The sequence below is a fragment of the Pyrgilauda ruficollis genome, unplaced genomic scaffold, assembly GCF_017590135.1.
Source record: "Pyrgilauda ruficollis isolate IOZ18807 unplaced genomic scaffold, ASM1759013v1 scaffold174, whole genome shotgun sequence".
NCBI classification, from domain to species: Eukaryota; Metazoa; Chordata; class Aves; order Passeriformes; family Passeridae; genus Pyrgilauda; species Pyrgilauda ruficollis.
In genome coordinates, this window is record NW_024516320.1 from 327,579 (window position 1) to 352,975 (window position 25,397).

General features: G+C 37.6%; 1 protein-coding gene across 5 annotated transcripts; it reads left to right on the top strand.

The window, feature by feature from the left end:
• The first annotated feature begins 526 nt into the window (after positions 1-526).
• Positions 527-25,397, top strand: CEP78 (centrosomal protein 78). Of its 5 annotated transcripts, none has more exons than XM_041464210.1 (17): positions 527-597; positions 2,804-3,080; positions 3,295-3,470; positions 4,251-4,323; positions 4,844-4,947; positions 5,722-5,896; positions 7,684-7,797; positions 8,050-8,114; positions 10,779-10,887; positions 11,484-11,501; positions 12,463-12,598; positions 13,525-13,570; positions 14,587-14,730; positions 19,456-19,533; positions 21,209-21,375; positions 23,160-23,313; positions 24,579-25,397. In XM_041464210.1, exons 2-17 carry the CDS (start codon positions 2,828-2,830, stop codon positions 25,104-25,106), a joined length of 2,340 nt encoding a protein of 779 aa, XP_041320144.1. In that variant the 5' UTR covers positions 527-597; positions 2,804-2,827; the 3' UTR covers positions 25,107-25,397. The 5 variants fall into 5 exon arrangements, with proteins under 5 accessions (XP_041320144.1, XP_041320147.1, XP_041320143.1 ...); XM_041464213.1 differs by having other exon boundaries at positions 535-695; positions 24,584-25,276; XM_041464209.1 differs by having other exon boundaries at positions 538-695.

A 25,397-nucleotide genomic window follows, 5' to 3' on the forward strand; every position in this document is an offset into this window, starting at 1 on the left:
CACCTGGACTCCATTTTGAGTTATTCTGCCCTAAATGTCACACTGTATAATGCACTGTACTGAATGTTAATGAAAACTGTGTGATCTCCCGCGTATGTAACCTAGCAACCTAATGGGAAACAGAGCTGTGAAATACGAGTTTGTCACCCTGTTGGGGTTCAGGCCACCTGGCTGTGGCTACTGCGGTATCTCAAAACGTTTCCTTACCTGTGGAGCTCATTACGTCTGCTCATTACGACGGAAAGCTGAAGCAGTGCCTGCTTTATCCTAGCGCTGCATTGTTGGCTTGTGGTTTGTTGTTGTTGTTGTTGTTTTGGGGTTTTTTTTTTTTTGTGTGTGTGGTTTGGGCTTGTTGTTTTTGTTTGTTTGTTTGTTTTTCGTCAGGAAAGGGAAGCGGTACTCTCTCGAGCGGTACTGTTGCTATGTAACACCCCCGCCGTCGCGACGGTCGGGCGCGGCCATTTTGAACGCGGGCGGGAGGGGGGCGGGGCGGCGGCCAATCGGGGGTCAGCCTCGCGCGCCACGCGGCGGCCGCGGCAACGGCGCCGGGCGCAGGAGCGGCGGTAACGGCGGTAGCGCAGCTGCGGGCAATGCCGGGTAACGGCGGGTACAGCGGCTAGTAACGGCTAACGCTGCGCAATGCCGGGTGACGGCGGCTAACGCTGCGCCGTGCCGGTTAGCGGCGCCTAACAGCGGCAACGGCGGGCCCGCGGCGCGGAGGGGGAGCAGGGTGCCCGCGGAGCGGGCCGTAGTCGGTTCCGGGAAGATGGGGCTGTCAGGGCCGGCGGCGGGGCCGTTATGGGCGCGGGAGCGACCGGCTGATGCCTGTTCCGGGCCGCCTCTGGCGAGCCCTCGGGGTTGTGGCGGACAGTGCCAGCCGCCTGTTGATGCCCGCTCAGTGGTGTGTCATCTGAAGTGATTCAGGGAGTCGGTGTTGGTCTTGAGCGGGTGCAGCATCAAAGCCCCCTGGTTTTACCCCGGTGCTAACCGGAGCTGTCTGTAGCTGGGTGCTGTGTTACATTCTTAAACGCAGTTGTGCAGCACGTCCAGTAAAGGGCGCCTGGCCCCGGCAGACCCCCAGGCCGCGCTTGGCAAGGCGCGCCCACCAGAGTGAGCGCGGCTCGGCCTGCCCGCCTGCCCCGCAGGTCGGCGTGTGGCCGTGGCTGCTGCTGGCGGTGCTTCTGGGTGCCATCTGTTTGCCCACCCTGTATACGTTTAGCCAGCTGGTTGTTTTAATCGCTACAAACTCATAGCTTCCTGAGCCTCATAGCATGGAGCTGTATTTTTCAGTTTTACTGTGTGCTGTGTATTTCTTGTTATTTTTTTGCCAGCTAGTGTGATTTCTTGGATCGGTATTGAGTAGGTAATTATCGTCTGCATACATTCTCAGAGCCAGTCAAGTCAAAGGTGGTATCAGGTTGGTGGTGTCAGTACCTTCAGTGCAGAAGAGTTCAAATTTATATAGTTTTCCATTCGGAAAGCATTGTGGGTCTGATTGGTTTGTCCCTTTTTTGTCTCTTCCTACAAGTGGGTTAAACTTCAGCAACAGGGCCAGGAGCTCCTTTCTTCAGTTAGAGGTGTGGTGTTAAGGTGTTGCAGTGAAAACCCCTATGAGGATATTGCTTAAGCTCTAGAGAAAAAAGGCTAGTATTTTGCAAATTGATATGTTACCGGAAGCCACTGGTGCCTTAAAACTGATGATCATTTTCTGAACTCAAAGTGTTGGCTTGTAATTCAGTCATTTCTGTTCCTGTGGCCACAGTGTGGTCATTAAACGCTGGAAAATTAGAGCTAAAAAAAAGTAAAAGGGTGTGAATGAACTGTATTATTAGAGTTTATATCTTATTATATTTCCAGTCATTCAGATGCTAACAATATATTATTTTTCTAAATAATGCTTTTACAAATGGCTGTCCTCACATGCTTTTATCTGTCCAGTATAACTTGTCTTAATTTGACATACAGAATATTTGAGAAGATTGGTTAAAGCTTTCTGGTCTGTGACAAATAAGAAAAAAAGTTTGCAATGTGAACAATGTTTGGTATCCTGTGTGGAATACTTAATGCCGTCCTGAGTATAAATAAATAAATACATTAATTAGTGTATCTTCTAAATATTGTGACAGATGTCCCTGTTGAGACAGTAGAATTACTTAACCCTTAATAGCTATGTCATAGAGGTATTTAGAGATTCTGTTTGAAAGTTAGTAGTGTTATTCTCTGTCGGTACTAGAGTATAACAAAACCTTATGCCTGAAAAGTGCTTAGTGAATTTTACTGGAATATGTATATCTGGTATGCAATAGCAAAAATATTTAGGGAATCAAATTTTCTTATGTATGATGATAATTTAGACTTTTAACTGAAGTAGTAGATAAGTTCACAACTAGTTCTGTATGTTTCCCTTGATGGTGGGTCAGGGAGTGTCCAAGGCTTTTGGGCAGACTTCGATGCTACAAAGTTAAATCTTAAGATGGAAACAAGATCTCTACAACAGTCAGTGCTTAAAGATCAGGGCTTTTGTGTTCTTGATATACCTGTTAGAGTGAGGAGAATAAAAATGCAGATGAGTTGTTTTTTGGTGTTTGGGGCTTTTTTCCCCAGTCCTTTAATCATTCAACTTTACTTGCACAAGTAGTCAGCATCATGAGACATAAGGTTTTTAGCTACACATTAAAGATGTGTATACAATATCCAGGAACATTTTCACGTTTTGGATATGTGTGTTGAATTGCCACTGTGATGCAAGATAGTTATATATTGAAAAAAATGTTTATGTCTTTTTTCCTCTTTCTTGCTTTAGAGAGAAGTTTATCACATAAAAGAAATGATTGAGTCAGTCAAATTAAGAAGACGGTGCATGCTGGATTTCTACTCACATTATGAACATCTTTGTGAACTTCAAGGCTCTCTCCCACTGAAAGCTGTGAAGGCTAACGTGACTCGTGATGCTATTGATCTAGTTGTGGATCACATCCAAGCTACTGATTGGGCACCACTTCTGAATGCTCTCAGGCATAATAAGACTCTGACTTCTATTGGAATAAGAAGTTTACATCAACAGGGTCTTGAAGAATCGGGTCTGTATAAAAGATAAGTGTGTTGCTGTATGCATGTTAAAACCTGTTGCATAAAACTTCTGTGTGATTGAATACATGGGGGGAGGAATTGTTATGCCTAAAGAATTACAAAAGTATAAGAAAGTACACAAAAAAAAAGGAAGGTGTGATTATAATTGCTTTTAAGCCAATAGGGACTGGATTTTACTGATGCATAGTTTTTATTTTTCACTAGGTGTTGAAAGATACAAAACTTACTTTAGAAGGAGAATTCCAGCAGCTCTATCAAAAGACTTGACTGGCCAACTATGCAAAGCTGTGAAAGGCTGTCTCAGTATATCAGATGTACTAAAACATTTAGAACTGCAAGGTTTGCTTCTGAGGGAAGGAGACCTAGCACTTTTAACAAAGGTGAGAATATAACAGTGTGTACAAATACACAGTACCTATAGTACAAAATATACAAATAGTACAAATAAATGGAAAATGTGCCCAGAACATAGAATAGTAACAACTAATCTTTGCATATATTTGTTGCAGACAAGGACATTTCTCATATATGCCTTTACATATACAAATAGAATAATTCTGCTGAGACTTTTAGTATAACCTGGTCTTAACTGAATGTCGCAGAAGAACAAGGCTTACTAGAAAGATTTTAGCAACATCTCTGCCATGTGCTTGAGGCGTATGATGTAGGCTCATGACTGAAACCACTGTGCATGTATGTGATAGAAGGAAGGTTGTGGGACACCAAGGATATTAAAACTGATATTCAGGTGTGTTACTGAAAAGCTCCAGTTTGCTCATGACAGGCTTCTAGGGAGGGAGGTTGCTGCTGGTTGCCCACAGGCAAGCTTCCTCTGTGCTAAAGAAATGAACCTGCTTAAACTGAAGGCAAAGGTTTGCTGGTTTTGACCTTTGTTTGAATCCCCTAGAATTTCTTTTAAGGAATAGAGGATGATGAGCAGTTTGGGTGACTTGGTGTTTGTTGGTTCTTTTTTTTTGTTGTTGTTGTTTGTTTTTTTTGGGTTTTTTTGTTTGTTTGTTTTTTTGTTTGTTTGGGTTTTTTTTGGTTTTTTTTTTGGTTGGTTGGTTTTGTTTGTTTTTTGGGGTATTTTTGTGGTTTTTTTTTTTTCTTTTCGAAACAACATTGATAATAACAGATAACAGCATTGTTTTATTCTTTAGGGCTTGGCCACAGCTTCATCTCTGGAGAGTGTCTCTTTAGCCCACTGTCCAATTGGAGATGGAGGGTTGGAAAGTAAGTTCAGAATCAAAACCTGTAAACATACTTTTCTCTTTTAAGTTTCCAAATAGGTAAGCAAATTTTTCAGTATTTCCGTCCGTGTTTTAAATTTGTCTATGGAGATTATAAGAACAATCTTTACTTTATTCTGCATAACTCAGTAGCATTTAAAGACTTGAATTTCTTCACTTCAGGCTAGTAAATATCTATACTACTTTATAGTGATATTTATACTTTTACCTAAAGCAACATTTGTATTTCTTTACCCTTTCCTGATTTGTTTAAGTTTCTGTAAGTAAACTGAAATAAAATATTTTCTAGCTTGTTCAGATATTCTTTGCTGAACATTTGCAGTAGAAATGTATAAACTTAGAACACATTAATTGTATTTAAAATATACTCTGTATTTCAGCACTAGTTCTTTGTGAAAGCTTTTGGCTGTTAGAGCTGCCTCTTACTAGGCCACTGAAAAAGCGTGTTCTGATAATGTGGAAATGCTGTGTGTAGATAACATGTGTGCTTTTGTTTTCTTCAGCAATCTGTCAGAGTATAAAGAATACAGCTACTATCAGATTTGTAAACTTCACAGCATGTAGCCTCACATGGCGAGGGGCAGAACATATAGCAAATTTATTAAAGGTAATTTAATCAACTTTCTTAGAATGGAGTGTTTGTAAGAACTTAATAAATTTCATTTTTCACTTCTGCTTTAAAGCTGAAAATCCATTAAGGCACTTCATGAGGAGCTTGCGTGAATACCAAAATTAAGTGTATGTTCTTGTGAAAGCTGTGACTTTGTATGACAAAAGTAGTTCAGTTTACTGGTGTGGAATTTAAATTCGCTATTTCTTAGAAAAAAATCCATAAATAATAGAGTAAAGTATTTTCTTTAAATGAGGACTAGGCCTGTAAACGTCTGACACCTGTTTTTGGGGTGCTTCTTTCATTGTAATTTTGAGAAATGTCTCAAGTATTTTGAAGCACTGGAAAAGAATAATCAAGTTTACAGTTTAGTAGCTGTTGATTAATTGATCAGGAGGTTTCTGCCTAGTACTGTGTTTTAATTAGTGTTAATTGTGATTTCTGTGAAAGCACAAAATTGCATAGTATGTATTTATTTCCTAGTCAATGTGCCTTGAAAGTGTCTGTCAAAAGAAGATGATAAAATACTTTGTAGACAACTTTAATAATTTGCATTACAAACTGGGCAGTCACAACAAATACAAGTTACCAGTAAGGTTTAAAAATTAGTTATGTTTCTTGAACTCAGGAATGGTGTACTTACACCAGCTTATTTTTCTTATACCAGCATTCAAGCCATTGAACATGGTTTACAAAAAAAGGTAACTTGAGATCATGTCATCAGTTGTGGCTTTGCTGTTTCACTCAGTAACAGCTTCTTTGTTTGCAAAGCACCAGGCAATAAGAAGACATGGTGAAGCTTGGGCTGAAAGCCTGCGTTACAGGAGACCTGACCTTGAATATATGACAGGTTTGAGGCGGATTACTTTGAACTGCAACATGCTTGTTGGAGATAGAGGAGCAAGTGCCTTTGCAGACTGTCTAGGAGAGGACCTTTGGCTAAAAGGTATTACTAAGTCTTTTACTAGTGAACAGCAGAGTAATTCAGGACTTTCCTTATATAGTAACTACAGACATACTGATGTATATATATTGAGATATTTCATATAATGTAGAACTTGGCCTACCCCTGCAAATTCCTGATATACCTCATATCTGGTTATTACTAGTTGATGTAAGGATTTCAGCTAGATCTCCATATCTCTATATCTCTAGTACTATAATTTCTACTATCTCTATGTCTCACTACTGCATCTCTTAAAATATAGTAGTGGCAGGCAGAAAACTTAAAATCATCAGTTATAGCAGTTGCAACCAGAGGAGTAACTTACTGTGTAGCTTGGGAAGAGTACTCCTTTTTTTCCAAAGAAATCTCTCGTCCTTTTTTGAAGTATCTGAATACTGTTGTGTTATCTAGTATTGTCCTTCAGTATCTTTGAGAATGAATTTGTTCTACAGTATATCTATTACTACATCTAGTAATTATGCAAAATTACTAATGGTGGTGGTGTAAATCATAGCATTCTGTGTGTGGAATACCTGTTTTATAGTTTTGTTTTCTAGTTTAAGGCAGGTCTGCAGATAACATCCATACTGATGGAAGGGGATCAGATTAGAGAATACTTAAACTGGACGAACAGCAGTCCATAGGCCTTAATGGGATGCGTTCACAAGTGCTGAGGGAGCTGGCTGATGTAATTTTGAGGCCACTCTCAGTAGTCTTTGAAAGATCATGGTGACTGGGGGGGCGTGCATGAGGACTGGAGGAGGATAGCTAGTGTCATGCCTATTTTCAAGAAGTCTTGGAAGAAGGACCCAGGAAACTACAGTCTTACTTGGATCCCTAGAAAGGCAAGGATGTGCTGCCATCTAGAGGGACCTCAGCAGTGTGGATAAATGAGCTGATGGGAACTTCATGGAGTTTAAGAAAAGGAAGTGCAAAGTCCTGCACTTTGTCAGGAATAATCTATGCATGAGAACGTGCAGGGGCTGTGTGGCTGAAAAGCAGCTTTGCAGAAAGGGTGCTGTGGATCCTGGTGGACAATAAGCTGCCCATGAAACGGTGGAGTGCCTTTGTGGAGAAGAGGGCCAGCGGTGTTTGGGGTGCATTAGGCGGAGACTGTGTGAGCAGGTTGAGTGAGGAGATTCTTCCTCTTCACTCAGCACAAAAGAGGCCATGGAATCTGCAGTACAGGAGGGGACTGGAGAGAGTGCTACCAGAGAGAGTGCAGTGAATTGCCACTAAGATGAAGGGACTAAACCATCTCTGATTTCAAAAAAGTCTGAGGAAGCTAGGAGAAGAGAAGGCTTGTAGAAGAGAAGGCTCAGAGTGGGATCAAGGTGTACAAGTATCTGAAGGGGCGATGTAAAGGAGATGGAGACAGACTCTTTCCAGTGCTACCTGCGGAGAAGGCAAGATGGAGTGGGTAGAGATGAAAACACTGGAGGTTTTTCTTCAACATGATGAAACCCTCTTACTTTGAGGGTGACTGAACACTGCCACAGGTTGCCCACAGTGGTTGTAGAGTGGTGGTTGTAGAGTGGTTCATGTTACCTCCTCTGCAGATGTTAACAGTTATTTCTTAATGTTGAAAAGTTCTAGTTGTCTTCTTTGAAAGCAGTACTCCTGTTTTTACACGTGGTTGTTATCATCATGTCCTCAGTTCTCATGCTTCATGTTATATGAAATAGAGGTTTGCAGCAGGACTGTTTTAGATATTAATTATTAAATTAAATTACTAACTAAATGCCACTCCACTGATATTTTCTTTTTTGCCTCCTTAAACATTTTAGCGCTTGATTTGCAGCAGTGTGGAATATCCAATGAAGGAGCAAGGTCATTATTAAATGCTCTTCAATCAAACACAACATTAGTGGTACTGGACGTAAGGAAAAATCCATTAATTGGTATGTATCTGTGTCTGCATTTATTCTCTTTGTGTGGTTGTTGGGTTTTTTTTTCTTCTTCAGTAACTATATGGGGAAAGGTAAACTGCTTTTAAGAAAAAAAGAACATGCCACGATAATTTGCTAAACACTTATAAAATGGGAAAACAACCAGGATAGGTAATATGTACTTGTTATTCAATGATCTGTTTGCTCACAAAAAGAATTGTCTCTTAGAGAAAATTCTTAAAAAGGTGTTTTAATTCATTCTAGGTCATGTTCTGATGAAAAAGATTATTGAAAGAGTTCTCAAGAATGGAAGCAGTGCTGACTCAGAGGTATGTTTTATACATTTTGGAATGTGTTTGGGATTTTCTATGTAGCCTCCATTGCATTTATTTTTTTAAAGAATGACTTTTTTCAAAATGAATCTAAAACAACTATTCTCATTCTAAACAGAAGTTTAACTCAGTACAAATAAAAAAGCCCAAACCACTATCTAGGGGGAAACCTAAAACCACTATGATGAAAATGTTACTGTGTTGGGCTTTTTGTATGATTTCTTAAGGAATTAAAGCTGTCACGTGTAATAAAACCTGGATATATATTTAATGGAAAGAAAAATGGAAATGTGTGTGTATTTGGGCATTACCATAGAATGTTAACTAAATGTTGCTCCAGGATATAAGTCCTTGTCAACATGGTAATAACTTCTAATTAAAAAGAAAAGGAAACCACAGTTTGAAATTTAGCACTTCATTTATTTTAGAACTTATTGCTTGTCTCTAACTTCTCTAACCAAAATTTTTTAAAGTAGACAGTCCTGCTCAGGACTGTCCTTTCAGTGCAGACCATCTATGAAAACAGAGTTCGGTTAAAGTACATTACCCCAATTAATCTTTGTCTAACTGTCCACACAGAGTTCACAGTAATATGCATAAACTGAATATCTAGACCGTTTATGATTAGGTATACTGCTAAAATATACAGAAATCTGTTTCAGTTCTCAAAGGAGTCCCAGCAGTCCCAGGTCTTGTGTTGGAATATAATGCTCTTTTGGTTTTTGAAAAGACTAAATAAAGACAGAGCTGTGGATGTGTAGACTGTCTAATAAACTGAAAATTTTTGTATAGAATTTCCGGAGGATTAATACAGTTCCCCACTTCAATCTCGAGAAGACCTTTTTTGAGAAGTTGAAGTTGGTTGTGAAGAAGTACTCTTTCTGCTTGGCAGATGGGATTAAAACTTACAAAATATCACAGGAATCACCTGAAAATAACATTGCCTGGAAATGCTAAAGATAATTGGAAAGCCAGACCATGGAAAGAAGCAACTCTGGGAAATCTCCCATGTGCTAAAAGATGGCTTGGCTCAAGACATAAGTTTTGTATTCAGCCAGTTAGTGTGATATCTTAAGTTCTGTTGGTGCTGCTAGTAATTCTTCATACTTCATTAACAACATGGATGAAGAAATACTTCCACTGGCTTGCTACGTAACTTTGCTTCTCTGCTAGTCACAGCTGTCTTTCCTTCCATCCTGCTTTGTGTAAAAAGTGGATGTTTGTTTTTCAGTAGCATGTAGTTGATTCTCTTCTGGACCAGTTTTTTTTTGGGTTTGCAAGAATAATTGTCTACTGCTAATTGATGCCTTTGCTAAAACAAAAGCTATATATTCTAGCAGCACTGTGTAGCAGTATAGGGAACTGTAATCATAGATATGACCAAGTGTAATAGGTGATGAAAGTTTGTGTAGTTTCTGAAAGACTAAATTACTCAAGGGAAAATCCATTGAAGGTGTCTACAAAACAGGATATTTTCAAAACACTGGGTTTATATTTTGGTGTCTTTAGGTGCTCAGATGTACAACAACAGCAGAGATGAGACAGGCTATGTGCTATGTGAACTTTTGGTTTAGCCTAGTAAAGCTGCCCTTTTAGGTGTCTAGCAAAACAAAATTAAAATGAATTTTGCCCCTAGAAGCTTGCAAATTAATTTTACTCTTTCTGGATGTATTTTATTTTAAAATTATCAATTTGCTTGCACAGGGACCCCATCCACCTGGAGACACAGCAGAATTTATACAGGGGTTAATTGTATCCAACGTGAAAAGAAAAAGATTTTCTTGACAATGATAAATTTGAATTAAACTTAGTTAGTTAGAGCACAGTAATGGCATTTTAATCATTGTGATGCTTTAGATGGAAATAGCTCTGGCATACTGTTCCTAGTACTCTGATGTGGGATTTAGGGCTATGTGAGACAAGCTTTGTGTTAATGTCATCTGTATTTTATTCAATGACTTGCTCCAGCACTAGACCCTGTATTAGTGATGCACATTGAAAAATAAGTGCAGAGTAATTTTACAATATCTACCAGGAGTAATTAAGCTTTTTATTAGGGCAAGGGGAGCCTTTAGGAATAGAGCTGTTGCTGTAACGAAATGAAGTTTGAAGTACAGCTGTGACCTTTGATCATCACTGTCTCTTAATTTTATTTTGGGGTTTTTACTTTGTAAGGATGAATTTTTATTAAAGGCAAATAAAAATAAACTTTGTAGGTTTTAAAATACTGACTTTATCAGTAATACAAAATCACATTAGGGAAGCTTTTATTACTCTGGAGAGCTTTGGTCTGAGCAGTCATTCCTTTCAAGCCAGTTGTCTGAGAATGAAGTGCAGAAGCCAGGGTTTCCTCTTTATAGGGTTGATGCTGGGGGATTTTTGTTAGAGAATGAGAACTTGTTTCCACAGGAGAAAGGATAATATTGGATGGGATATTGTAGTGGTGTTTTGGGAACACTTTCTGGTAATGTAGACTATCATCTGCTTAAATTTGGGCCTTGTGAGACTTCTGTTTGTTCTTGATTTTACAGCTTATGAAGTTTCCTGTAAGTACATTGTTCTCTAGGTCTGACAAACTACCTTTAATTTTAAATAAGCACTTCTTCAACTGTCAGTTGCTAAACAGATTTATTTTTCTTTAAAAAATAAACTAAATTCTAGTTCAAGTGGCTGATGTCTCCGTCTTCCAAAGATGCTTTGAAAACTAAGCCAAAGAAAAGAACTATTGTCCTAGGAAGTGGTCGGAAAGGAAAAGCTACTATTCGTATTGGTAATTATTTGTTTTTTCTGCCTATAGTAGATTTTGTCTAGAAAATTTTATCTTGATGTTTAAGGGCTTAAATTAAAAAATGCATGATGTGTCTAAATGTTAGTATTTTACAGAATGTTTGTCTTAAAAAAAAATCTTTCTTCTTAATGACATAATGCATCTTCTGTCATCATTGGTATCTGTAGGAAACTTACTCTTGTTTCTAGTGCTGCTAGATTCATGGCTGGAAAAATGGTAGAATATGCTGACTCTAAAATTTGTGGAAGCATTGCACATATTTATTCTGTGTCTCCACAAGCTTTCACTTTTGCAAAGCTTGGCAGTAGTAAGTTGTCTAGTTCTCCTGGTGTTGTAACCTTTCTGTAGCAGGCTGTCCTCTGCCAGAACAAACAAACATGTATTTTTTAACTGATGTACAAAATGTTCTAAGATTTTTTTTTAACTTCATGTAAACCTATTATAAATAGTATGTTAAAATAACATGCGTATCTTGAATATTTATAATTAAGTACTGATAGCTGTGATACTAAACATTTTCCAGTAAGCTACTAAAAATTTCACTGTAATACATTCACTGTCTCTTGTCTTCACTCTAGTTATCTGGAAGCAGAGAGGTAAGTGATCAGGGTCGTGGTGGGAGAAAAAAATGCCTGGCAAATGTGGTCATGGAGGGTCTTGTAGTTTTTTGTCTTTTTATCTGTTTTGGGGGCTGTTCATTGTGTGTGGGGTTTTTATGTGCTTTGGGGTTGTTTTTTTTTTAAGAGAACGAGGGAATTAAGGTGAAAACTATCCTGTTTATTATGTTCAGAATTAATTGAGATTTTTAATCCCATTAACTACGTGATGCATTTCTATAGCATTATAAAAATCAGTTATTTTACTGATCGCAGAGAAACAATAACCTGAGTTCTCTCTAGTTTGACTGTAGGAAATATAAGATGATTAGTTTTCAAGACTTACCAGTTTCTGGCTTAGAGAGAATGTGAGGCTCCCTTTGCCCTGATAAAAAGTTTAATTACTCCTGGTAGATACTCTAATGATGATCCACATTAGATTTCTTTCTGAGTCTACTTTGATGCTGTATGATTTAAACAATAACAAAAGACCAGACTAGTATACCCTACTTTTTCTTATTAGTCCTCTGAGAGGAAGTGATTGCTGGTGTCCTGTACAAGCGATCTGCATGAATATAAGTTTTATTTTTAATTATTTTGCCCATAAATAAAGTAATGTTATTCACTTTAAAGCCACTAGAGGGCAATTTGAAACACATAGATGCCTTTACTGTCTACCTGGATGGTCTAAAACCATCTAAACCTCTTCTGCTACAAAGCTTTGCCTCCTTTTTTGAAAACCACCTTGTCTTGCATCAACTTAAAGCAGTTAAGTATACTATCTTATAATCTCAAGCCTTGGGATACTTTAGCAAAATTAGACTGAGTGGCAGATTTCCTACAGTCATTATTATTACATAGAAAATTTTATGAACAGTAAGCTGTGAATTTGTATGTAAATTCATATGAATAATAAGGTATAATGAATTCTCTTTTCTTCTGGTCTTGCTCTTCAATTTAGGATTGTCTTCTAAAAAATCTGTAAGTCCTGTGAAAAAAAATTCCACTGTGAGAGAGAGTTACTCACCAAAACCACTACCACCAGGCGCAAAGGGCTTCCTTCCTTGGCGGACTGCAGAACGTGCAAAGAGATACAGGTGAGGTTTTCACAGTACAAGGAAAATACAAAACTATAAAATTTGCATGATGAATACAGTAGAGAGCAATGTTAGCTTTTTAAAATATGATTTGAAAGTTACACACAGAATGTAATCATAGTATTTTTCTGTTTATATAAATTCTGAGGATTTTACATAAATTCTTCTCTAGTAAGGATTTAAAATACATAAAAATACACAATAGCCATAGGAATATTCATATGCAGCAAAAAACCCCACCACAACAAAACCTACCTTGTCTGCTTGTTCTTTTGTTAAAAATGATTTATCAAATGTGTCATTTGAAGAGGCAAATGAAGAGGCAAATTAGTGTTCTAAACTTGTAGTATAGTTAGTTTGAGATCCAGTTCATGGTACGTAGGTATTTTCCTGTCTCTTTTTTCTGCTTCACCCCACTCAATACCAGCATAATTGTTGTGATCATCTAAGAGCTGTAAATTAAAATAAAACTGAAAAAATCTTACACATGACAGCTGTCTTTTGAAACAGTTCTTGTTTGTTTTTGTTTTTTTTAATCCTTTCCCTAGATCTTGGTCTCTGAAAATGGAGACTATATAACTATTTAAACAAAAAAATTACTTAATGCTGTATTGCAACTGTGATTATTAAGCTTGTTTTTCAAAATGCTGAACACCAAATTTTCCTGTTGACTTTAATTCAAAATAATTAAGATGCCTATTGAAGAAATTAATGTTAGCATCCAGTAGTGTTGCTCTAAATCATGATTAACTAGGGAGTACTAATCAAAATAAGAATGTAATGAGGCTTAAAAGGATGTAGTGCAGTGTCTGATGCTGTTTATTTACTCTTACTGCTTTGCCTGTCCTAGAATCTTGTGTTCGGAACATTATAAACTTACTTTCCTCAAAAGTATGGTTTTGGTTTTTTTTTTCCGAACTTCACAGAGGCAGGGCACCGGATTGTGCTGGAGAATTGCCATTGAAGATTCAGGTACTGTTTCTCTCACACTCTGGTTTTGTTTTAGTGGGTGGCTGCCTAAAAAAAGGGGATAATGTTCTCAACAGAATCTCACTGTCTGAAAGCTAAGACTGGAACACACTTTTAAAGATTCTCACTCATAGGAGTGAAAAAAAGTAGTTTACATCAGCCTTTGGTTGAAGCTTCTTTGATACTTAGTTTACTTCCATTTCTATCTCTGTATCTTTTGGATTCTTAGTCTTATGAGCTCGCTGAGTTGGAGTATAGGCACAATCCCTCCATAGGCAATAAGAATAACCAGCAGCATTTTTCTCTGAATGCTTTCTGCACCATCTTTCCTGTCTTGGATTTGGATTATATACTTGTTTTTGCACCTCTCTGTGAGCTGCTCTACCAGGAGAGGACCCCATCTTTCTTCCTCCTCCTTTGTTTCTCATTTCCATCACAGAAGGATCTGATGGCTTCAGAAGGCACCAGTTATACTCTGCTCTGGTGTAGGCTTCTTATGGATTGCAGTCCTTTGGGAAAACACGGACTGGCACAGGATGCCTGTGGGCAGCAGCTCCTTTGACGCGGTCCCTCTGCTCTGACATGGGTCTTCCCTGGCTGGAATGAGAGTATTGGCTCCACCATGGAACGCTTCTTCGTGCTCCCAGCCTGATGTTCCCTCTGCTTTTTCTCACTCTTTTTGTTCCCACCTCTTGTGCCTGTCTGGTGTTTTTTGCCTTGCAGTGGGTCAGCTGAGACTGGCTATGTCCCGTGTGGTGCAGCCCTGGCTGTGCCTTGCAGGGGCTCACTGCTGCTATATCCTCACCACAAATACTCAACATTGGCACACATAGGATTGGATATTGTTTTCTGCAAATTTATTGCAAAGTGGTATGGCTGGGCAATGTGTATACATTTTAAAGGACTCTGGGAAACAACTGTATTTAAGCTGTTAAGCTTTTGATATGATTTAATCTTTGATTTTTGCTAAACATTGTAATGCTATGAGTGGGCATATTTTTCTTTTCTGGTATAACTAGACAGGTGTTCCCGTGAAAGTGACACTAGAACGTGCTTCTACATCTGAAACTGAAGACACAGAAGATTTAGAGGATGTTATCCAGCAGACTGACTTGTCAAAATCGTTAGATAAGACTGATGTAGCACAATATCAACAGTTACAGGTAAGAAGCATGTTCACTGCCTTAGACTCCCTAAAGGCAAATTTTGTAAATTAAACCATGTTTTATTCATAAAATTGTAATTAAACAAATAACCAGTTTTGGAGCAGGATTTCAGAATAAATTAATACAACTGCAGTATGTGTAATTTCTCTGTTCCAATCTTGCATCACAGTGCACAGGTCTTTTGATCAGTGTTATTGCCTGTCGTATTTTCTTTCAAGTATTTTCTTTATGAAAGTAATTTAGTGTTATTTCTAAGAGCTAAAATGTAGAAATGACTGTTATTTAAAAATAATTACAAAAATAGTTGAAAGTGTTTGAGTTCTATTTTGTAATTGAGCCTAGTAAACTTTTTTCATTTGCTTTTTATTCCTTCTACTTCTTCAATACTTAAAAAACTTAGCAGTAATGAAAGGGATTATTTCTGCAAATGTGTTGACTGGGAATGTTCTTATAAAAGAAAGGGGTGGGAAAAAGGTGTGTATATATATATATATATATGAAAGGTAAGTCAACGAGGTAAACGTCCAGCCTGGCTGGGCAACGAGGTTTTGGAGGAACTCAGGAGTAAAAAGAGGATGTATCAGGTTTGCAAGGAGGATCAGGTCTCTAAGGAAGTATTCAAGAGGGCTGCTAGAGCATGCGGTTCTGTAATGCTACTGAGGTAGTTTAGCACTATTATAATGTAACACCCTCAGGCAGAATAAATAAGTTAACTGTTTCTGAAGTGTTAAGATTTTAATTCTGTTCAGAGAAACCAATGATTACTTCTGTAAATAAGATCTACAGTCAGTGTGGGTTTGTTGGTTGTTGTGAGAGGACCACACTGGGTGAATATGCTGTTCGTATATGTAAATATTGGACTGTATACCTGTCTTTGTGTAAGAGGAGTGAAGTTGAGTTTTAACTTGCTGTAGGTTTATCAGTAGTGAGAATGTTTAGGGTGGGATAGAGTTGTGGAAAGTAAAAGGACTGTACAAATAATGCATGAATAACTACCAGCCTTTTCAGCTGATGTATACTTTTTCTTTAGACCTTCTTTTTCTCCCTAGAAGAAGGAAGATTTCAAGGTTTTTACATGTTGCTGGAAATTAGTTTTATAGCAACTTTTACTGTAGTGTGCAATGTATTGACATTGTGCTGTGTGGTGGCTTCAGCACTCTTACCAAGAGCACTTTGTCTGAAATAATAGAATTCCATGTCATGTGCAAATTGCTCCAAAAACCTGTATGTAGGAACTACTGTGCTTGCAGAAAACTTCTGATGTATTTACTCTTGCTGTTTGAAGAGGGAAGAATATTGTATTCACGACACACAGCAGTGTTTTGTGCTTTGGGGGAGGGTTGTCATACTGACCCTACTACAGCTAACACGTTGGTGTTAGCTTAGTACTGCATGTAGGGCAGCTATAAGGAAGAGACAATTTATGATTAATTTGAACTTCCTTGGAGAGAAACCCACAAAGTTTGACAACTTACCCCAAAATTTTGATTTTTCTGAGCTTGTAAAGGTCCAGATTTTCATGACTTTCTGAATTTGAAAACCAAAATACTTTTTTAGGCCATGGTTGCTTATCAGATAGCACCAATTAAGCAATCTGCACCTCATTCTGTGCCTCACCCATTGTTTCTGTTACCTTCACACAAAGCAGGTTTCACATTATGGCAGAATCAAACTATCAAATTGGCCCCACTGAATCGTCTCTCTTCCCTCTGTCACTTAGTGCCTTTTCATTTCTTGCTTCAGTCTTTTTCTCTTGTCTTTTTTCACATTTGCCTGATCATAAGGTTGTCATTAAACAGCTGTTACTGTGCAGCAGCTTGTGAGGAAAAGTGCTTTGAGGAACTGATCCAACTGAAAAGTAGTCCAGTGTAGCAGACCTTTCAGTAAATGGGACAACCAGTTGTGTTAGAGCAACGGTGGGAATGCAGAGTGGGAGTAAACAGTAAGAGGTAGGAGTTCCTTAAACTGCTGCTTTGTCAAAAAAAAAGCCCTCCAAATATCTCTTGATGTGACGGAATGACAAGACTTTCACTTAAGTATGCAAGTCTTGGAGAACTTTTCTCCATCCTTCTGCAGAAAAAGGGGCTTTAAGCATACTACTTCATGAAACAAGTAGTACTTTTCATAAGAAAAGTAGTGTTTTCAAAAGAAAAAAGAAAGGAAAAAAACCTGGCTAGTGAAAGCCTAGTGTCTGCTTAAATGAAAAATGAGAACTGATAAATATTCTCTCCTTCCACTAGAGGGAATCAAATGTCACAATTAGTTTTCATGAAGTATGTAGTTGAGGTAATTCCCATGCTTTTTAAATTTTAACTAGGGATTTAAATGGTGAACTTTACCCTTACTCCAGTTATCAGGGCAACTCTTTCTACATCTCACTGCTTTGTGAATTGCAAAGAAGTAGAGATTGCACTGTAACTTGGTTTGGTTTTTTTAAGCATGATGCAGTCAAATAGAAGAACATGGCTGATCAGTTACTAAATTTTTTAAAATAAAATTTTTTAAACTATGTTAATTCTGAGGACTACCTATATTTTTGGTATTCAGTTTCATCTTAAAGTTTATCAGTGCTGTCTTTCTGGGCTGTAATACATGAAGGCTTAGTCTTTTAGCTTGGATACACATTTAACTCTCTGATACTAATTTTAATATTTTTTTTTCTGTGCAGAGACTAGGGCACTGTGTCAACTAGTGAATTTCTTAAAAGCAAATCAAAGATTAAAATGTACATATACTTTTAACGTAATGGTGACAAATTAGTTTCTTTAAATGCTAGCTTTGGTAGTGCTTATGAGGAGATGCAATTGCGGTATTCAGTTTTGTTATGAACTCAGCCCATAACCATGAAATACTATGTACATCTAGAGTATGATAAATCAAGTTTAAACATCACTGCAAAACATCTACATTTCTGTTCAAAAAGTCATAATCATTTGATTACTGTCTAAGCCATTGACCTTTAGCATTACAAACCAGCAATTTGAAGAAAAAGGTCAGTGCTTTCATCTTTAAAATGACGTAAAATCCATCCACAACAAAAATACTAGAGAGCTATGATTTCTAAAGTAGAGTTCCTAGCCTACATCCTAGAAACTTCAAATACAAATTATTCTATGTATGCACCTGCACTATAAATGGAAAGGTGAGAATTCTGCAGTCTGTGATAGCTGATACTGATCTTCAAAGCTGGGTTGAGGGATTTCAGGTTACCTGTGAAGTTGTCAGTGCAGAACACTATGGTTTCTACTCTGTCTTGTGCTTCTGCGTATGTAGAGGTTTCATAGCTCCCATTATTTCCACATCTTCAAAGGCAGATGGCAGTAAGATTATATGTGTGAATGGTTCTCCTTATTTGCCCCCCGCCCTATGCCTGCAGGTTAGACGTAGTGCTAAATCTGTTTTGATGCTCAAATATGAGTATGATAAAGATATGACTAGTTTTCTACTTGCAGTGTTTGCTTGGTTGATACTAGTCTAGGGATTTTAGGGGTGGGCTTCACTGGAATAGTGACAGACCCATAATGATCACTGTGAGTGGTTGTCACTAGGAGGGCTGTATATAGAGAGTATTCTAGAACCTGTATCTTGGAACCAGTTGCAAAAGTACCTTGCACCTACAACACCTTTGCATTTGTGGAAGGTTTATTTTTACTATGCATTCTGTTGCACTCTAGTCTTCTCTGTTGATTGCTTATATGAGGTGCAGTGATATACACTTGAATAAGCTTTTACTAGTAAACAAAGTATTTCAGTACCACTTGATTCTTTCATTCTCTTTAGAACTGGTTGATACGATGCGTACAAAATGCAGTGTCCCGCATGTGAAAGGGAGTGAAAGGGAGATGATTTGTATACTGTTAGTTTGTATAGTCTAACCTCTGAAAAATAGAATAGCTTGATAATCTTAACAGTTTTCACTTTCTGAACCAGAAGATTGTTAAGTGTACAAGAACAAAAATTCTTGCTTGTTTTTCTAGTACAGATGCTGTAATTAAAGCTGATAATGCTCTACTGGGATGCAAGAAAACATAGTATTGCAAATCCTGACTACTCTTACTGAGACTGAGATTTTAACTAAAGTACAAGTTTAGGCATCTTATAAATAAGACTAGAATATATTTATTAGGTTTGGATTTGTTTTTATTCTTGTTAACACTAAACTTGGAATTGGGAAAAGCTTTTTATTGAAGAACTAAGTGAAACCAATTAGAGTACAATTCTTACACTTCAGAATTTTGTATTCTTACAGATATAAGAAGAAATAAAGGAGGGAATAAAATCCTGGATAAAGAGTATAGTTGGAAAATCTAGATATGGCTGCTAAGGATTTCTTATTAGAGCCCAGTTTGAGCTTTTGATGATGTAGATATATTTAGTTAAAAATGATGCTTGAAAAAGTGAAGGGAAAGTAGAAGAACATACATACATTCTTGATTATGTCATAGACCAAAGAGACTTGGAGTGTAATTTCATGTGATCTGTTGCAGTCTTACAAATCTGTTAAGTGAATCACACTTACTACAACTTCTCTGTCTTAATATTTTGCATCCTAGATACAAAATATTATCCTACCATTTACTGGTAGACCTCTGTATTGTATTTTTGAAGAAGGTATGTTTGGAATGCCATTTGCTAGCTGTTGTTGAGTTTTGGGTTTTTTTTATTGCATGTTAGTCTGACATTTTGAGATAAATTTCATGATAGTTTATCTTTTTTTGGTAGTCGGAGCTGGAAGAATGCATGGAAAAACTAAAGGAAGAACAGAAAGCTAGAGTAAAGGCTGAGGAACGATTACTAGAGGTAAAGATACTTAACTATTAATGGTCTTTACTTTTAAAGGAGGCACTGCTCAGAGAATGCACTTACTTAGGGGTAATTATCAATGACCACTAATGTGGTGGCTTCCAGAGTTTCAGTTCAAAGTCACGTGGATTGTTTACTGGTCTTAAGGGCAGTGATGAAATCTGTGTTTAGTAATGTTTGTTCTACGGATTCTGTTCCAGAGCCTTGAACTCCAGCTCAAGCTACTCTTTCAATGTGTTTTATTCATTTTCTGAAACACTTAGCTGGGGCATCCTGATACTTGTTTTCTCTAGCAAGTGATTAAATCTATTTGCAGTATGTACACATGGATAGTTCTTTGTCTCCCAACTCACTTACCATGACTTGTGCTGAAAGCTGTGTGTCGCAACTGTTGTTCAATTTGGTTTATTCTGTACCTTTGGTTTTTAAGTTTTATTTCTGCAGGCATTAACCATATTGGATGATTTTCTGCATGTCAGTTGTTGTGAAGTGCAGTTCAGCATTGACAAAACTGAACAATTTATCACAGCTGAGTTGCGAGGTCTGTTTCTCCTCTGCTGTTGCTGACCTAAAAATATTCTTCTGCATGAATACGCAGAATTTTTTGTAATATAGTTGAGTGTAAGGTGGTGTAAGCAAATGGATTTGGTCCTTACGTGTGATTTGGAGGGGAGTGAAAGTGGTGATATACTTTGAAATATGAGCAACAAGTGATACCCCACAGTACAGAGAGCAGATATCCACAGAGAGCTCTGCACTTCTCAGAGACAGATTGTAGCCCTCTTGTGTGACTGTCCTCATCTTCCTGTAATGTGATGTGCACCAGTGGGCTCTGCTGCCTGTCTTGTTGTTTAGAACCTTAAATGCTTTTTAGGCTAAACACCCCTTACAAGAAATCTTCCTCTCTCAAGGCTAGGCTGGTTGGACTTAGCACCTTGTACCAGGAGATGGAATAAAACAAGTAGCATTAATCTCTAAAAGTGTTTATTTTGTTGCTTATTTATCACCTACAGTGCACTACACAATCTATAATTTTTTGTCCTCCCATAAAAAATACAAGACAGAAAGCCTGTAGTAGTACTTGATTGCATAGCTGTAATCTTAAATGAGTGAGTTAATGCTTCACTTGAACACAAAACCTTGTATATCCTGCAGTTCAGTTTCATCATCAATTTGATTAAGGGTCAATGTGGAGAAAAATTGAATCATTTTAAACTTTCAGTTTGGGGATGCACAGTGCAGGGGAGAGATAACAGTAGTATGCATTCCCCCAGTATAGAGGGGTGAATATAAGGACGGCATTGGCCTTCACTGAAGTTTTTTTACTAGTAAAATAAATTCTTTGGTGTTAACATGTCATATAATACATGCAAAGTAAAAAGATATGAAAGCTAAATTTTTCTGCTTGTACTTGATCTGAATACATACTGAAGACAGTGGTTTTGAGTGCCTGCAGGAATATCTATGGTAGCATAGAATTGCAGCTGATTAAGCAGACTTTCACAGAGCTCTTGTAACAGTGTCCTGAAAGTGTGTGGTACAGCAAACTCTGCATCTTGTTACATCAATTGTGATGCTGCTGTTTAGGCACACAGGTGAGGTTTGATATTTTGGGATCTTTTAAACTGAAAATGAAAGAAATTTCTTTTTTTTTTTTTTTTCCCCCGCATAGCTGGAAATTGAAAATGCAAGATTAAGGAGTCTAAATATCTCCCTATCCGAGGTTCTTCATGCACAGAGTGTAACCAACATGATTTTGGAAGATGAAGGTGTTCTAGGCAGCATTGAGAACTCTTTTCAAAAGTTCCATGCTTTTTTAGACCTCCTTAAAGATGCTGGGTAGGTTGTCACTTTAAGTCTTGCTGTTTTTCCTGAGATCTATCCAAAATTATCCTCACAGTGAAGTATGCTGCCTGCTACCCTGCCAGATTTCTAAGTCTGTACTCTCAGAGAGCACAGGAAAATAAATTAGCCATGTACCTATTGTTCAGTCTTTTCCTAGTGGCAGAAGTATTATCTAAGTACTGTTCAGCTGAGTTCATGCATCTGTCTTTGGGAAAGGCTTTCAAGAAGCCTATTCCAAAAGAGTAGAAAGCTTCTATTGAAGCACGTTTCCAAGTCTTTAGTGAATCACCTCTGGCTCTTAGCATTCCCACAATATGAAAGGCTCAAAATGCAGTTGAACTGCCTTCAGAAAGTGTCCTGTTACCTGAATGCTCTCCATTCACTAATTGAAGTATGGAAATCTACATGGGATTTGTATCTCCAGCCTTTGTATTTTAAGTCTGTATTTATTGTTACTAGTAGTAGTAGTAGTAGTACTGCTACTTCTACTACTACTACTATTAGAGTTATTTCAGAGAGAATATTGATTAAAGTTTATATTACCACTGTACCTGCAATTTGTCAGAGGATGGTTCATCCTTCCCATTTTTCAAAGAATTGTAGCTTGAACCCAATTTGTAAAGCTTGTATGACCAAGCACGGCAGTCTCATCCACAAGAAGGGAATTATATGAATATGTATTGTAGTCTACTCTGTGTATTTAGAGAAGATTACAGAAGATGTTATTTGCCCTCCCTATCTCCCACTTCCAAATTGTAGAAATATAACTCAGGACCTAAGTGACAATGGCCTCAAGTTGTGCCAGGTGAGGTTTAGAAGGGACATTAGAAAAAATTTCTTCTCTGAAAGTCTGGTCAGACATTGGAACAGGCTGCCAGGGATGTAGTGAAATGGCCACCCCTGGAAGTGTCCAGAAAACATCTGGATGTGGTGCATAGGGGACATGGTTTAGTGATGAACTTAGCAGCGTTAGATTAATGGCTGGACTTGATGATAGTAAGAGGTCTTTTTCAGCCTTAATGATTCCATGATTCAATGAGTCTAACTTGCTGTAAAGTTCACCCTGAGGCTGTGTTTTAATTTTTGCAACAGTTTGTAGAGTTGCCATTACTACAGGAGTTTCAAACTTCTCAGGAAGGGAAAGATGCATTTTCATTACCTGAAAAAAAATTTCTTTATATGGGCCCTATGTCTATTCATAGTAATAAGGAGTTACACTGAACGTTGCAGAATCCCAGTCATGAAGAATGCTCTTCTCAGTAGGCTTCTGTATATCATATGCTATGCTATCAGTTCATGACTGCAACTTTCCACTTTTTACTAAGGCTTAAAACCCACATGTGATTGGTTTAGCCAACTTAGAAGCTGGCAGGTCACCCACCATCATTGTATTTGTGAAGCTTGTCATTGACATGTTAAGAGATTATGTGATTTGGATATATGCACCAATTTCTGCTTGAATGACAGAGTTTTAATCTTTGTTCTGCCTGACATGGAATCTCATTGCCAGTATGCTGCTCTGAGTTCAGTGCTGACTAGAAGAGCTTCATTCTCAGCCTTGTAGTGCTTGTTTTGAATCTGCAGGCTAATTTGTGCAAAGACAAGAAAATACCTTCAGCTACTTGTTTTCGTCTTAGTTAAGATACTCTGAGCTTCACATAAAGTAACAGAAAACTATGTTCAAACCTTTAACAGATTCTACTTCTGTTTTTGAATGTTTAGTCTTTTAAAGAGTAAGAATAGTTTGTGTGATTTTCTATTAAATGTTTATTTTACAGGCTTGGACAACTTGCTGTATTAGCTGGGATAGACCAGTCAGATTTTGGTATTTTGGGGCGTCCACAAATGCATGTTACTCTCAGTAAGCCTGTGAACATGGTAAAGGAGAAGTCTTTTGAAGAAGAAAGACAGGAACATACCGAGAATAGCAAAGTAAGTCTTTATAAGGAATGCTAGAGGCAATTCTACTTTATACTCTTTAATGTACTTTTTAGTTGTTAAACCCCCTCTGATTCATGAAGTTAAAACTGCAACCCTTTGCTGTAGCTGCATTTATACAGATCATAATAATTCAGTGATTAAGGTAAGCTTTTAAAGTGTTTACCACTCAGAGCACAAACTGCAGTATTTTGTAACATATTAAACTTTGGTGGCAATTGTGTTGTTTCCTAGTCTGAAATAGAACGTTCGAGTAGTGCAATGCATCCATTCAAAGGATGGTAAACACTATGATAAGGTTTTTTAGAAACATTTAATAAAAAGTATAGTGTTTTTAAGAACCCTGATCGTACAAGAGAGGCTATACAATGTACCTTCTGAAAGTCATAAATTATATTGTAAGTAATTATAGTGTATATGTCCAGTCCTGATAGATTTCTCTGTGGCTATGACATGAGCTTCGGGCAACTACAAATTTGTAGTATTTGTAAATATTACATAGGGTTTTAGGTTCTACTCTGTGAATTAATAGTAAACCTTGAGGATTTTTCAAAAGAGATATTAAAATTCCTGTAACAAAGGAAAAAAGCCCAGGCTTTTTTAAAGGGTGTTAAAAATTTAGATGCTGGGGGCCTATAGCTATGTCCAAGTTGAATAAAGCTGCGGTACCAGAAATCACTCTGCATTCCAGTGTGTTTCTTATATCCAAAGTCTTCTATTTTAATTTCATAGAACACATGAGTTCCTTAAATATAATGTTAAAAATTTGGGGGTTATTTTAACAGTGTGGAGAGAACTTCCAGTTTTGCAGTTTTAAGACTCTCATTCTTACCTCCCAATATTGGTGACTGGTTTGGGTTCTTGTAGCCAACTAGGTGTTGTGGTATAGAGTGTTGAGACTACACTTCTGTGAATTGCTAGTAAACGTAAGCAGTTGCAGGTGTTTCGGGATGATAGATGTGATTAAGTTTTGGCTGCTTTTGTGTAACTGACACATCTCTAGTATAAATTTCAAGCTAGCTGTGAAACTGTAATGTGCCTACTCTGTATCATTATCACCCTAGCAATCTTAAGAAATCTGTTTTGAAAGGTGCTAAAGATTGTTCAATTGCTATTACTCTGCATCTTTCCTATATTAGGTAAAGACTGTATTTTGCTCTGCAGACTCCAGTATATATGGCAGTTGCAAAACTGCCTTTTTTTTTTTTTTTTTTTCCTCCTCTAGTTGCCTGTTTTTTCATTGGAATCTTTTGTTTCAGAATAGAGCTGGGGACATCCAACTTCCTCTTCCTGGCACATTTCAATCCCAGATGGTTGTGAATAATGCCTTTTCATCACTTAAAGAAGTGAGAGAACTTCATGCTGCTGGACAGCAGTATCAGCCAGGTTTGTGGAAGGAAAATGAAGCTCAAACAATTAACCAAAATAAAGAGAATAAGCCTCGAAGTAGTACTCCAGTATTATCTGAGAGGAGAGTCAAACAAAATGAACAAGCAAAAGGACATCACTCAGCAAGGCAGTTGGCTACCAGTCTGCATTCATTTGGTGATTCCAGTGTACAAATCAGAAGTGATGAAAGCAGAATATCTAATGGTATTCCTGGTGAAAAAAGCAAAAATTATTCCTCTAAGAAACATATCCCTGTAGCAAATGAAACAGCAGCTCCAAGTAACGGAGTGAGAGGAGACAAAAGTAGACTGCAGGTAGTAAATGTTAGCTCTGGAACTGATACTGTAGGATCTGTCTCTGAAATACAAGAAAGTATATCAAGTGTTACCAGCATTTGAAGTGGTTCTAAAATGTTTGAACTGTTCTTTACACTTGCAAGATTATGTTTTGGATGTCTCAGTATAATTAGTGAATTTTTTGTAAAATTTTGTAGACTTTGACTTTTTAAAGCATTGCATACTGCTCAGTATTCCTGTTTCATGCTTGCATTCTTTGTCAATAGATTTTTAGTTTTGAAAACATGCGATATACCTAAAAAGGTACCAATGAGTTTGTACTACACATGAGGGACTCAACATATGGATTTCATTATCACAGATTTTTGAGCTAATAAAGTTAATTTGAGTACA